The sequence below is a fragment of the Amblyraja radiata genome, chromosome 26 (assembly GCF_010909765.2).
Source record: "Amblyraja radiata isolate CabotCenter1 chromosome 26, sAmbRad1.1.pri, whole genome shotgun sequence".
Classification (NCBI taxonomy): Eukaryota; Metazoa; Chordata; class Chondrichthyes; order Rajiformes; family Rajidae; genus Amblyraja; species Amblyraja radiata.
In genome coordinates, this window is record NC_045981.1 from 32,198,250 (window position 1) to 32,212,403 (window position 14,154).

The 14,154-nt window shown below is 42.3% G+C and overlaps 1 protein-coding gene across 3 annotated transcripts in view; it reads right to left on the reverse strand.

The window, feature by feature from the left end:
• Positions 1–14,154, reverse strand: part of mgat5b (alpha-1,6-mannosylglycoprotein 6-beta-N-acetylglucosaminyltransferase B) — a 669,403-nt gene that overhangs the window by 299,326 nt on the left and 355,923 nt on the right. For all 3 annotated transcript variants that reach the window (XM_033044620.1, XM_033044619.1, XM_033044618.1), the window contains one exon: positions 13,238–13,402. In XM_033044620.1, the coding sequence (XP_032900511.1) occupies positions 13,238–13,402 (165 nt within the window). The remainder of the gene's footprint in view (positions 1–13,237; positions 13,403–14,154) is intronic.

Consider the following 14,154-nt stretch of genomic DNA (forward strand, 5'->3'; position numbering starts at 1 on the left):
GACCCCTCATGGTCCACGCTGCTAAGAACCAAGATCAGAGCTGGACTTGCCAAGGACAGAAAGGCAATAAGCACCCATACTTTGAAGAACTCAACTGTAGTTTTATCCTTGCCATGAGCACCATAGATGCTGCCTGACCCATTGAGTTACTCCAGTACTTTGTGTTTTGCTCAAAATTCTAACATCTGCAGTTCCTTGTGTCTCGCTGAAAAATGTGGATCCCCTTCCTTATACTGCAAGCAATTTTTCAACAAGGGCAGGCAGTGATGATAAATTCACTTCCACTTTAGTGCAGCCGAATTGAACGTGGGAGGATCAAGATCTTCAACTCCTTTCTCATAAATCTAAAGCTCAAATTGTAACCATTTACCTGTTTGTTGCCTGCAGTGTGAATGTTTCCAAATCCACTAGAGCCAATATTTATAGAAATCTTTTCATTTATTAATTCTTTATAGAAATCTTTTCATTTCTGAGGAGTACTTTAGGTACAATCGCAAATCACTTTGACATCATTAAAATGACGCATGGATAGGTACATGGATAGAAAATGTTTAGAGGAATATAGGCCAATCGCAAGCATATAGAAGGCGGGGGGGGGGAGGTCACAGGAGGAGCATCATTTTCACAGAGAGGGTGACTGGTATATGGAATGAGCTGCCAGAGGAAGCATGTAAAATGCAGGTAGATGGATAGGAAAATGGAAAATGATCCAAACCTGGGCAAATGGGACTGGGTTAGAGGGGTCATGTTGGTTAGGATGGATGAGTTAAGCCAACGGAAATGTTTTCCTGTGCTGTATGACTATCAGGTAAAATAAGAAAATATTGAAATGAGCTAATAAAATATATGGCCTAACTGGTTAAGGGGAATTATGAGTCAGAGAGACAGAGTTCTGAGCCAGGTCAAGTGGGGAAAAAAACAGCAGCGAAAAGCGTAATGCAAAAGTGGCTAGAACTTAATAATGCAGAGACTTCAGATATTGGGATGGCTAAAAAAGGAAAGTATGATCGAAGGAGGTATTTGAGAGAATGCTACAGGGCAGATCAAAAACAATCATGTCAGAAATCAAATTCAAAATGCAGAAGTCAGTGGAGATGATTTTGTGAACTAAAAAGTGACAACAGGATAAGAATAAAACGTCCACTGTCAACAATGAGTCAGAGTGAGGGTTTGGATATAAGGTGTTGTGGAAACGAGCCACAATTATCACCAGCCTTGAGAAGCAATTCATATCAATTATTGCAATCACGGTATCGAGTTATGTGCAGAATGTAATATACAATTGCAACTAGTTATTTCTAAGGAATATTGGATTCTGTTCTTTTTTATTTGCAGACTTACGTGCTTATAGGTGACACAGAGAAGAGCTGACACTCCAGAATAAATAATGCAATAGATTTCAATTCATGAAGACAGCTCTATTGAAGGAACAACTGCAGAAGATGATGTAAGAGATGTGTGAGGTCTTGCTGGGAGAGTAATCCGCTCAGATGTTAAATGCAACTTGAAGTTAAGAATTCAGTGAATGAAGAGACCAAGAATTCATTATTGGCAGAACTTATAGCTGACTATTAAGTAAATATTTAACTGACCAAATAATTTTATGTACTTAAACAGTTTCTTTGATACCACTCGTTCATTTCCTCTTTTAAAGGGGGTGTAACATAATAAATAAATAAGGACGCAAGATGAATTGCATTTTACTGCACCTTATGGTGCATGTGACTAATAAATTTGAACTTGAACTTGAACAAAGTGCTGGAGTAACTCAACAGGTCAGGCAGCATCTGTGGAGAAGGTGGATAGGTGATGTTTTGGTTGAGACCCTTAGTTTAGTTTTGTTTAGTTTAGTTTAGTTTAGAGATAGAGTACAGAAGCGGGCCCTTTGGCCCACAGAGTCCCCTCTGACCAGTGATCCCTACACACTAACACTATCCTGCACACACTAGGGACAATTTACAATTTTACCAAAGCTAATTAGCCTAAATTCCTGCACATCTTTGGTGTGCAGAAACCGTAGCTCCCAGAGAAAACCCATGTAGGTCATGGAGAGATCATACAAACTGTACAGACAGCACCCGTAGTAAGGGTGGAACCTGGGTGCCTGGTGCTGTAAGGCAGCAACTCTACCGATGTGCCACTGTGCCACCCTTCGGGGTGGGGGGGGGGGGGGGGGGTTGTGAGCAGGAGAAGAGGAGGGGCGGGACCAAACATGGCAGGTCATAGGTCAACACAGGCGAGGAGGCGGGGTTTGATAGGCAGATGCTTGGACAAAGGCCAGAGATGACAACAGAAGGTGTGAGACAAAGGGATTGAAGAATTGCAAATAGTGAAGCCAGAGGAAGGAATGTGAGTGGAGGGGTATGGGCGAATTAGGTGCAAGTCCAGGTGGGGACACAATAAATAAGTATATGTATATATGTGAGTTGGGTACATTCACGAAACAACTTCTAGAACAAGGTCTGACTCTTGATACATTGTTGTACCTAGACACTGCAATTTGATTGCGAGTCAAGTCAAATTGAATTGATTCTCACCTGCACAAGTACGGTGAGGTACAGGTACAATGAAAACCTTGCTTGCAGCAGCCACACAGGCACATGGACTCAGACTTAACACACGCAAAAAATTAAATTGACCATAAATTATACGTAAGATTGCAGCTCAGATTCTGCAGGACAATAAATAGAAAGAAGACTGCAAATAAATGAGTACAAAACACAATTAGCAAAAAAACAAATCTATGTTGGTGCACGTGGTAGTATTTAGTGTGTAGATAGGAACTGCAGAAGCAGGTCTTTAGTGTTCTGTTGTTGAGATAGAGTTAGGGTTGTGCAGGTTGGTTGAAAAATGTGATGTTTGTAGGAAAGTAGTTGTTTCTGAACCTGGCGGTGTGGGACTTCAGGCTTCTGTACTTCCTGCACAACAGTAGCAGTGAGAAGAGGGCATGGCTTGGATGGTGGACATCCTTTATGATAAATGCTGCCATCTTGAGGCCGCCTCATGCAGATGCTTTTGATGGTGCATAAAAACTTTGTGCCCATTATGGACTGGGCTGTCCACCACTCTGTGCAGCCTCTTGCTTTCCTGTGCATTGGAACAGCCTTACCAGGCTATGATGCAACGAGTCAGGAAGTGGGGGATGTTGATATTTGTGATATAGCTCTGTATTGGGCTCAGGACAGGTCATACGAAATGTTAAGGCCCAGGAATTTGAAGCGCCAATTAAAACAGGTATTTGGGGCCCCTACTTTTAGGATCAGTTCCTTGGTCTTGTTGACATTGGTCATAAGGAATAGGAGTAGAATTAGGCCATTCGGCCCATCACATCTACTCCACCATTCAATCATGGCTGATCTATATCTCTCCCCGAACCCCATTCTTCTGCCTTCTCCTCATAACCTCTGACACCTGCACTAATCAAGAACCTATCTATCTCTGCCTTAAAAATATCCACTCAATGGCCTTTACAGCCTTCTGTGGGAAAAAATCCACAGATTCACAATCCCTCTGAGTAAAGACATTTCTCCTCATCTGCTTCCTAAAAGAACGTCTTTTAATTTTGAGGCTATGACCTCTAGTTCTAGACTTTCCCAATAATGGAAACATCCTCTCCACATCCACTCTATCCAAGCCTTTCACTGTTCTGTATGTTCCAATGAGGTCCCCACTCTTTCTTCTAAGAATGTTGCGACAACACTCAGCCAGATATTCTGCCTCCTGATCGCAAACACATCTCCACCGGTGATGCGGCCAGGGAATTTACAGATAACACTAGACCTGAACTTAGACAAGGTTGTACGGAGAGCAGAGCAGGGACCTAAGCACACAGCCTTGAGGTGCACCTGTGTTGATGATCAGTGAGGAGGAGATGTTGTTACTGATCCATACTGGTTGAGGTCTGCCATTGAGGAAGTCAAGGATCCAATTGCAAAGGGAGGTAAAGAGGCCCAGGGTCTTGGAGCTTGATGATGAATTTGGAGGGGATGATGGTGTTGAACGTTAAGCTGTAGTCATTGAATAGCAGCCTGCCATATGTGTTCCTGTTATCAGATGGTTGAGAGTACAGAGGAAAGCCAGTGAGATAGCAGCTGCTGTTGACCAGTTGAAGCTTTTGGCAAATTGGAGCAGATCCAGGCAGCTTCTGAAGATGAAGTTGGTTCGTGCCAAAACCAATCTCAGTTTCTGATTTTAATAAAGTATGTTCCTTTACTTCTTAGTTTAGTTTAGTTTATTGTCAAGTGTACCAAGATTACAAGTGTACCATGATTATTGTCAACTGTACATGATTACAAGCGGGCCATCCACAGAATACATATACATGATGAAGGGAATAATGCTGATTGGACGATAAAGTCCAATAAAGTCCGATTAAAAGTAGAGGATCTTCAATGAGGTACAGTAGATAGTAGCTCAGGACCACTCTGCAGTTGGTGGTAAGATGGCCCAGTTGCCTAATAACAGCGGGGAGGAAGCAAGCTCTGAATCTGGAGGTATGTGTTTTCACACTTCTCTACTCTTGCCTCAGGGAGAGGGGAGAAAAGGGAGTGACCGGGATGAGACTCATCCATGATTATGCTGGTGGCCTGGCTGAGGCAGCATGAAGTATGGATGGAGTCAATGGAATTGAGGTTGGTTTGTGTGATGGTCCACAATTCTATACAATTTCTTGCGGTCTTGGATGAAGCTGTTCCCAAACCATGCTGTGATGCATTCTGATAAAATTCCTTCTAAGGCGCATCTGTAGAATTACTAAGGCACTACCAAAGATGAATCCAACCATAGTGAAATCTTGTCTCATTTCAAGATTCATGTATTCAGCGGGTAGCCTTTGTCACTTTAGTTTGCTTGGTGGCTGCACAGCAGAGTGCTGCAGGATGAAACAATGGTGTCTCTCATCTGAACATATTGCCTGTGGAATAAAAACTTCTTTGATTGGAGCCAACTTACCATCAATGGAATGGGATTCTATTTAATGAATACTCCAGCCTTCTCTAAAGGAGAATTTCTATTGTCATGAATGCAGTCAATTACTCTCTTCAAATAGGTGCCAGAGACCCAGGCTCGGTCCTGACTACGGTGTTGTCTGTATGGAGTTTGTATGTTCTCTCTGTGACCGGGTGGGTTTTCTCAGGGTGCTCCTTATTCTTCCAACACTCCAAAGACATACAGGTTTGTAGGTTAACTGACTTTGGTAAAAAATGTAAATTGTCCCTTATGTGTAGGATAGTGCTGGTATATGGGGTGATCGCTGGTCGGTGCAGACTCAGTGGGCTGAAGGGCCTGCATCTGCATTGTATCTCTAAACTAAAGTACCAAAGGTGGTCTATAACAGGTTTATTGACCTCTCCACCATTGAAGAGATCTATAGGAGGTGCTGTCTCTGAAAAGGCAGCCAATATCCACAAGGACCCGCACCATTCTGGCCACACTCTCATCTCATTAATGTCATCGGGAAGAAGATACAGCAACTGGAGAACCATACTCCCAAGGTTCAAGAACAGCTTCTCCCAGCAACCGTCAGGCTCTTGAACACTGCACAGCACGAACCAAAAGCACAACAACTATGATCTGCATTGTACTTTGTTTTTGGTTGAACTACGTTCTTCAGTTTTAGTATCACTGATTATTAATTTATCATATTATTATTTATTATTGCATTTTACATTGATGAGCCACTAAAGCTGCAGCAGGTAAGAATGTCATTGTTCTATTGTCAGTACAATAAAACAATTAAACAGTTTTCTTACTCTTGATGACATTTTTGTTAATGCCACCCCTCACAGAAACGTACAATGCTGACAGTGAAATCCAGAATGAACTGGCAACAGAGGGCTTCAAGAGATGAAGTTGAAGTGTCTATTTTTAGGAAGTTGCAAAGAACTGCCACTGCCAGCTGAGACAACATGAATAGCTGAGGCTCTATGTTGTAACATGCTGAAGAAATTAAGCCTTTATTCTTTGTGCACACCACATAACCTCCTGCAAGGTATATTTTTGCTGCGTGCTTCGATTTCAAAGTACAGCTATCTGGGGATCAGATTCACACTATGAAGCATCTTCAGAGCATCATACTGAATATCGATAAGGAAACAAGCTGCTTGTGGTTGTCCATCTCAGCCCTTCCCTGTGCACCATAGTATTGTATCATCAATGCCAGGACTCAAGGGCCTTAGCTATAGGGAGAGGTTGGGCAGGCTAGGACTTTATTCCTTGAAGCACAGGAAGATGAGGTATAATCTTTCAAAAATGTATAAGATCATGAGGGGAATGGATTGGGTAGATGCACAGTCTTTTACCCAAAGCAGGGGAATCAAGAGCAAGAGAACATAGGTTTAAGGTGAGTGGGGAAAGATTTAGTAGGAACCAAAGGGGAAACAGAGGGTGGTGGGCATATGGAACGAACTGCCAGAAGCAGGTCCAATGACAGCATTCAAAAGACACTTGGACAGGTACATGGATAGAGGCTTTAGAGGGAAATGGGCCAAATGTGGGCAGGTGGGACCAGCGTAGATGGGGCATCTTAGTCGGCATGGGCAAGTTGGGCAGAGGGGCCTATTTCCATGCTGTATGACTCTATGACTATGACTGTCAATGGTGAAGAGCTGCTAACGGCAGTAATAAAAATCCTAAAGTTCTGAAGCTATACAGCATAAGTTGACAAAAATAATTTGCCTCTCAAAGCAATGCAACAAAATAAAGCCTTTCATGGAGCCAGTGAAGCCCGATGCTATGTTCAAATATTTATGGTGAACCAGATATTGAATGCCTCCATCACTGTTTGCTACTGTTTTATTGCCACTAGTTTCACTTTGGGATCACAGAGCTGGGGAACACTGTGGACTCAAGGGTTAAAATGAAAAACTGCCATTAAACCTGCCTCAATTAAACAATTATCACATTTCATTTGAAGCCCTGTCCCACAGTACGAGTTCATTCCGAGAGTTCTCCCGAGTTTGCCCTGATTCGAACTCGGAGATTTACGGTAATGGCTGCTCGTCGGTACTCGGGGCGCTCGTGGACATATTTCATCATGTTAAAAAATCTTCACTAGTCTTCCCGTACTTACCTGCCGTTAGCGAGTCTTCCCGAGTACCTGCCGTTAGCGCTAAGAGACGTCCCCGAGCTCTGACGTACCCGCAACTTTCATTCTCCGTGCTTACCACGAGTTTGATTTTTTTTAAACTCGGGAGAGCTCTTAATGAACTCGTACGGTGGGACAGGGCTTCCTGTTGTTCCTTCTCTAAAAGGATTGTATGACTGCTGATTAATTAATGAGTTCAAGAACAGCTTCTTCCCAACATCCATCGTGCTCCAGAATATCTAAACAATAAACTCTGCACTGTCTTTGGTTGCATTAAGGACTATTGCTGTTTTTATTGCACTCGTATTCGAGTTAATAATTTATTGAATTTTTGTTTATTACCGGTATATATTATCAATCTGTATTGTGTTACAGGCCTGTTATGCTGCTGCAAGTAAGAATTACATTATCAATCTCGTCAGTCTGAAGAAGAGCCCTAACCCGAAACATCGCCTATCTATGTTATCCTGAGATGCTGCCTGACCCACTGAGTTACTCCAGCAATTTGTGTGTCCTTTCTCCTTAGAATTTCATTGTTCCATTGTCGGTATATATCCATATTACTAAAAGTCTGATCTTGACCGCGTTTGAAAACACCGCCACCTACGGCCGTCATTTTTGGCCACCTCGCTCAGAGCCCCCCTCCGCCTTCCGGGACCGGAGGATTTTTCCCATCGATTAAAAATCAGAGAGATATTAATGTTTTTTTTTAAATTGCCATTCTCTCTGCTGCCCCTGCTGGTGGGAGGGGGGAGGGACTATAAAACCAGGAAGTGGTGTGCCTCACTCAGACTCTGCAACATGGAGGAACCAAGAGGGTCACGTCTCTCTGAGCTCTGAATAACACTGAACACATGTCTACTCAACTGTGAGTGCCCTTTATGTGGTTTGAAAATGAAAATATGGTTGGTTTGAAGTAAAAATGAACTGCTAATGAAGTAAAAATGCACTGCTAATGAAGTAAAAATGCACTGGTAATGAAGTAAATATGGTTGGTTTGAAGTAAAAATGCACTGTTAATGAAGTAAAAATGCACTTCTAATGAAGTAAAAATGCACAGCTAATGGTTGTTTGGGTTGAAGTAAAAATGCACTGCTAATGGTTGTTTGGGTTGAAGTAAAACTGCACTGCTAATGGTGGTTTGGGTTGAAGTAAAAATGCACTGCAGATGGTTGTTAGGGTTGAAGTAAAATGCACTGCTAATGGTTGTTTGGGTTGAAGTAAAACTGCACTGCTAATGGCTGTTAGTGTTTAAAAAATGCTGAGAATCTCTCTCCTGTCAATCAAACCATGGAGGCCACACCTTTTCCGGTGGAAGGGGGAGGGATTATAAAACCCGGAAGTGTGGGTGTGGCTCAGTCTCTGTATGATGGGGGAGGGAGAGGTCACAACTCAGTCTGAGCTGTGAATCAACTGAACACACTGAATGTCTACTGAACTGTGTGTGGTGTTTTATGATGGTTTCACCTTGCTTGAAATGGTATGAAACTGCATTTGAATATGGTGGCCTTGCACCCTGCATGAAATGGTATGTAACTGCATTTGAATGTGATGTTGCATCCTGCATGAAATTGTATGAAACTGCATTTGAATTTGGTGGCCTTCCACCCTCCTTGAATGGTATGAAACTGCACTTGAATTTGGTGGCCTTGCACCCTGCTTGAAGTGGTTGGAAACTGAACCTGAATTTGGTGGCCTTGCACCCTGCTTGAAGTGGTATGAAACTGCACATGAATTTTGTGGCCTTGCACCCTGCTCGAAGAGGTAAGAAACTGCACTTGAATTTGGTGGCCTTGCACCCTGCTTGAAATGGTAGGAAAATGGATTTGAATTTGGTGGCCTTGCACTCTGCTTGAAATGGAATTTCAAGGAATAGCCGTGAGTCAACTGCCAGCCCACCAGCCGTGAGTGAGCTGCCAGCACATCAGGCTTGAGGGACTGAGCTACCACCCCAATAATCCATTTGGCTCACAATGTCCATACTAGCCCTCTGGAGACCAGTAGTCCCTGCAGCCAACAACACCCACACCAGCTCTCCACCAATATTAGAATTGGTGGAGAGGTGGAATATTGCGTTGGGGGACCAGCCCTCCCGTGTGAACATGGGACCCAACGGGTCCCACTTAGTCTAGTGATAAATAAACACTCTTGACTCTAGACTTTGAGATACAACATGGAAACAGGCCCTTCAGCCCACCAAGTCTGCACCAACCATCAACCACCCATTTACACTAATGCTACATTAATCTAATCTAGAGGGAGAGAGAAAGAAACACAGATAGAAAATGAGACAGGGACAGAAAGAGACAGAAAGAGAGAAAGATAGAGAGACATAGATATAGAGAGAGGCAGAGAAGCAGAGAGATAAGCAATTTAAAGCTATGAAATTCTAGAAAATGCAGATGTGGGAAGGTTGAAGTTAAATTACAAAATGCTTAAAATGCACATCAGGTCAGGCAGGTCTATGAAATGCATATCAGGTCCAGCATTTTCAGTTTTCCTGAAGAGAAATCATGATAAAACAGTTGAAGCCAGGCTATATTTATGCTCACGTTTTGAGATGTAGAACCTTGTAGTTTCATATAGATAATTCTCTCTGAAATAGTTGAGAACAGGAAAATAATGTGAATGATAGAACATAGATCAGTACAGTGCAGGAACAGGCCCTTCAGCCCACAATATTGAGCTGAGCATGATGCCAAGATAAACTAATCTCCTCTGCCTGCACCTGATCCACATCTGTCCATTCCCCGCATATGTACGTGCCTATCTAAAAGCCTCGTAAACACCACTATCGACCACCACTCCTGGCAACACACTCCAGGCACTAGAAGTGTTGATACCACAATGTTTCTTATATTGTGGCTGCTAAATCACAAGAGGATAACTCTGACCATTTTATTATGCATGCAGGATCACCAAGGCATCAGCTGCAGCTGAAATTTAATTTAATACATATCAGATTAAATTAATAATTTCAAGTTATTTCACAATAAAATGTCTGAATATTATTCAAGTTCCATTTGTTTTTCTGTGATAACCAGCTTCAAAAAAAAAATCTAACACACCATGATAAAAGCTGATAGCTGCCTGAATAACTGAGAGGAAAAAAAATAATGTCTGTGACAAAGTGTATTGCTTTAAGGCAAATGAATGAGCCAAATCCCTTTTTATTATATTGGATTGTAGGACTTTATTAGATTTATTTGGGAGTCACTTTTCAAAGTTCAGTTTTCTTCTTCATGAACACTGAAGCCCAATGCAGGATACCAAAAAATATACAGTTACTGTTCGGTTGAATTGAAATATGAACATGTCGTGACTGTATTATCTACCCTCCTGTAAGTCATGGACCATTCTGATGTGGAGCTACATTGGCAGGTCAAAATTTTGGCCCACTCCCTTTTCTAGACGCGAAGGTACCTTCCGTACACAATGTACATCAGTTCAAGAAATCAGCTTGTTATTCTGCCTTGCCAATTCTTTCCACCACAGCCATTCATGCCAACATTGGATTTCTCAATAGGAGTGCATCTCTTCTGATCTTTCCGGATGCCAAAGAAAAAAACCCGGTTGAGGATTGGGAAACAGAACAGGTTGCCAACATTTTGCTGGAGTCAGACACAAAATGTTGGAGAAACTCAGCAGCATCTGTGGAGAACAAGGATGGGTGATGTTTCAGGTCCAAGACCTTGTTGATGTTCCATGTTCTCCAGGGATGCGGCCTGACCCGCTGAGTTTAGACTTTAGACATAGCGTGCAGACACAGCCCCTTCAGCCCATCGAGTCTGCGCCAACCAGCAATCAACGTATACTAGCACTATCATACACTCTAGGGACAATTTATAATTGTACCAAAGCCAACAATCTACAAACTTGTTCAAGAAGGAACTGCAGATGCTGGAAAATCGAAGGTACACAAAAATGCTGGAGAAGTCTGAAGAAGGGTTTCGACCCGAAACGTTACCTATTTCCTTCGCTCCATAGATGCTGCTGCACCCGCTGAGAATCTACAAACTTGTACATCTTTGAAGTGTGGGAGGAAACCGGGGCACCCGGAGAAAACCCATGTGGTCACAGGAAGAACATACAAACTCCATACAGACAGCACCGGTCGTCAGGAACAAACCTGGATATCTGGCACTGTAAGGTAGCAACTCTACCGCTGTGCCACTGTACCACCCGGCAGCTCCGGGTTCCTCCCACAGTTACTCCAGCATTTTGAATCTTTCCTTGGGTGAACCAGCATCTGCGGTTCCCTGTTTCTACAATTCTATGGGATATCCTGACACCTTCACCCACAGTAGGACGATTCGTGAAGATGAAGGACTTCACTGTGCTGGAAGGTTTTGTAGTTCACCATTGCACCTTAGGCATTGATATACTTCTATCTTTGGCATTAGAAAAACGAGCTAAACATATAATATTACTTAACCATTCCATTAGTAATACTAGGATTTTAAATAATCTTCCACAATAGAGAGGAGAATTGCAAATGAATTACATGGCAGATATCTAATTTTAGAAATTCAGATGACAGCACAACACAACAGCAAAATGTTCAGCATTTACATTCAGCATCTTACCTAGAGGATAGATTGTTAAACAACATGTTCTCTTAATTTTGTGTTCTTATTTGTCATATGTGACAGAGAATTTTGATTAAGAATATGTCTTATTACTGATTATCTTTCTGCCATTTCATCATGCTGCAGGACAAAACATATTATTAAGTTTATGATGTGGAAAGTGATCAGATTGGCAGTATTCCATGGTTTCTGTAATGCAGTTGGTACTTAGGTAGTTTCACTATCAGCTGCATAATATGTGCTATTATGAGCCATTAACAGTAAGCCTGCAAGGTGACTGTCATGTCAATGATAATATCGTTAACATTGGTTTCATCATCTGCTAACAGAAAGTCACCTCTAGCTGCACAACACAGCAAGAGAGACCTTAATTTATAAATACTAAAACTTTAGCTTGCAACAATTTCAAAGTGCAATGGATTTGAACATTTATCTTTCTTTCACGAACATTGCTGGGATCAGTGCTCAGTTCTGAATGTTGATCCCAACAACATTCAAAAGGGGCAGCATGGTGGTGCAGTGGTAGTGTTGCTGCCTTACAGCACCAGAGACCCGGGTTTGATCCTGACTATGGCAGCTGTGTGTATGGAGTTTGTACATTCTCCCCGTGATCGCGTGGGTTTTCTCCGGGTGCTCCAGTTTCCTCCCACAACCCAAAGTAGTGCAGGTTTGTAGGCTAATTGGCTTTGGCAAAAATTACAATTTGTCCCTGGTGTGCAGGTTAGTGTTAGTGTATGGAGATCACTGGTTGGTGTAGACTCATTGGGCCGAAGTGCCTGTTTCCGTGCTGTATCTCTAAAATAAACTACAAAAACATTTACATTTATGAAATTTATGAAGGTCAGAACCTTTTTCCCCAGGATGGAAATGTCAAAGACGACAGGGCATAGCATTAAGCTGCAGGGGGTGAAAGGAGTAATGTTTAAAGGAGATGTATGGGAAAAGATTTGTACACACACAGGACGCTGGGTGCCAGGAACATTCTGCCAGGGGTGCTGGTGGAGGCAGATGTGATAGGGGCATTTAAGAGGCTTTTCGATATGCAGGGGATATGGATCATGTGCAGGCAGAGGGACTATCTCAGAATTATGTTCATCATAGGCCCAAGTTCCTGTTACTGTGCTGTACTTTTCTATGTTCTATATTCTATGTTTAGTGGGTTCTGTTAGAATAAAAAACATAGGCAATACAAAGGAAATGGACAATACAATTGTCTATTTAGATTTAATAACAATGAACTGCACATGCTGGTTTATAACAAAGATTGACACAAAATACTGGAGTAATTTAGCAGGTCAGGCAGCATCTCTGAATTAACTGGATAGGTACGAACCCTTCTTCAAACTTCTTCAACCTGAAGAATGATCCCTACCCGAAATGTCACGTATCCAGATTCTCCAGAGATGCTGCCTGACCTGCTGAGTTACTGCAGTGATTTGTTTAGATTATTCAGACATGAATAACATAACAACAGTCATACAATGCTTTCACATTTCAATGATCCTTGCATGTTCCTTTGTGCTTAATATATCGATCGTTCTTTCGTAGTAAGCGATTAGCATACCTGTTCTTTTGTTTTAGTTCTGGTTGGAGCAGCCGTTCGATTTTTCCATGGTAAAGGAGGGCAGAACCACTCTCTTTCACTGAGGTATTCGAGGAAGGAACAGTCTGTACCATCAACACCATAGTGAGCGTAGCAAGGGTCAGATGTCCATCTGGCTCGCATCCACTTTATTAATCCGGCAAAAGGAAAGGAAGCAGAGAATGAAAAAAAAATGATTGTTAATTGTAATGGAGAGAGTAATACAGCATGGAAACAAACCCTTTGGCTGAAGAAGGGTGTCGACCCAAAACATCACCCATTCTTTCTATCCAGAGATGCTGCCTATCCCACTGAGTTACTACAGCATTTTGTGTCTCCTTTTGGCCCAATTTGCCCATGCCGACCAACATGTCCCATCTACACTGTGTTTGGCTCCCACCTGCCAACACTAGTCCCATCTGCCTATGAAATCTTTGCAGTTTCTTGCACATTTTTACTAAACTGCATGCATTTCAATGGTGAATTTGAAATTGGACTTTCAACGAAGGGTAATGGAATCTCATGAAATGTGCAACAAGTAATGCTGAGAAACAAAAGCAGGAGTGAATTATTTATTCCCTTTATTCCCTTTATCCTGTATCGGTACACTGTGAATGGCTTAATTATAATCATGTATAGTTTTTCCACTGACTGGTTAGCACACAACAAAAGCTTTTCACTGCACCTCCCCTGGCAGCTCGATCTATATAATCACCACACTGAGTGATAAAGGTGTTAAAGGAACCCTCACATTGCCGTTTAATTCTGCCCCTGTCGCCTTAAACCTATATCCTCTTGTTTAAAAAAAAAGACACAGTGTTGCATAACAAGCGGGTCAAACAATACCCTGGAGAACATGCAGAGGTGGCATTTTAGGTCGTGACCCTTCCTCAGACTGA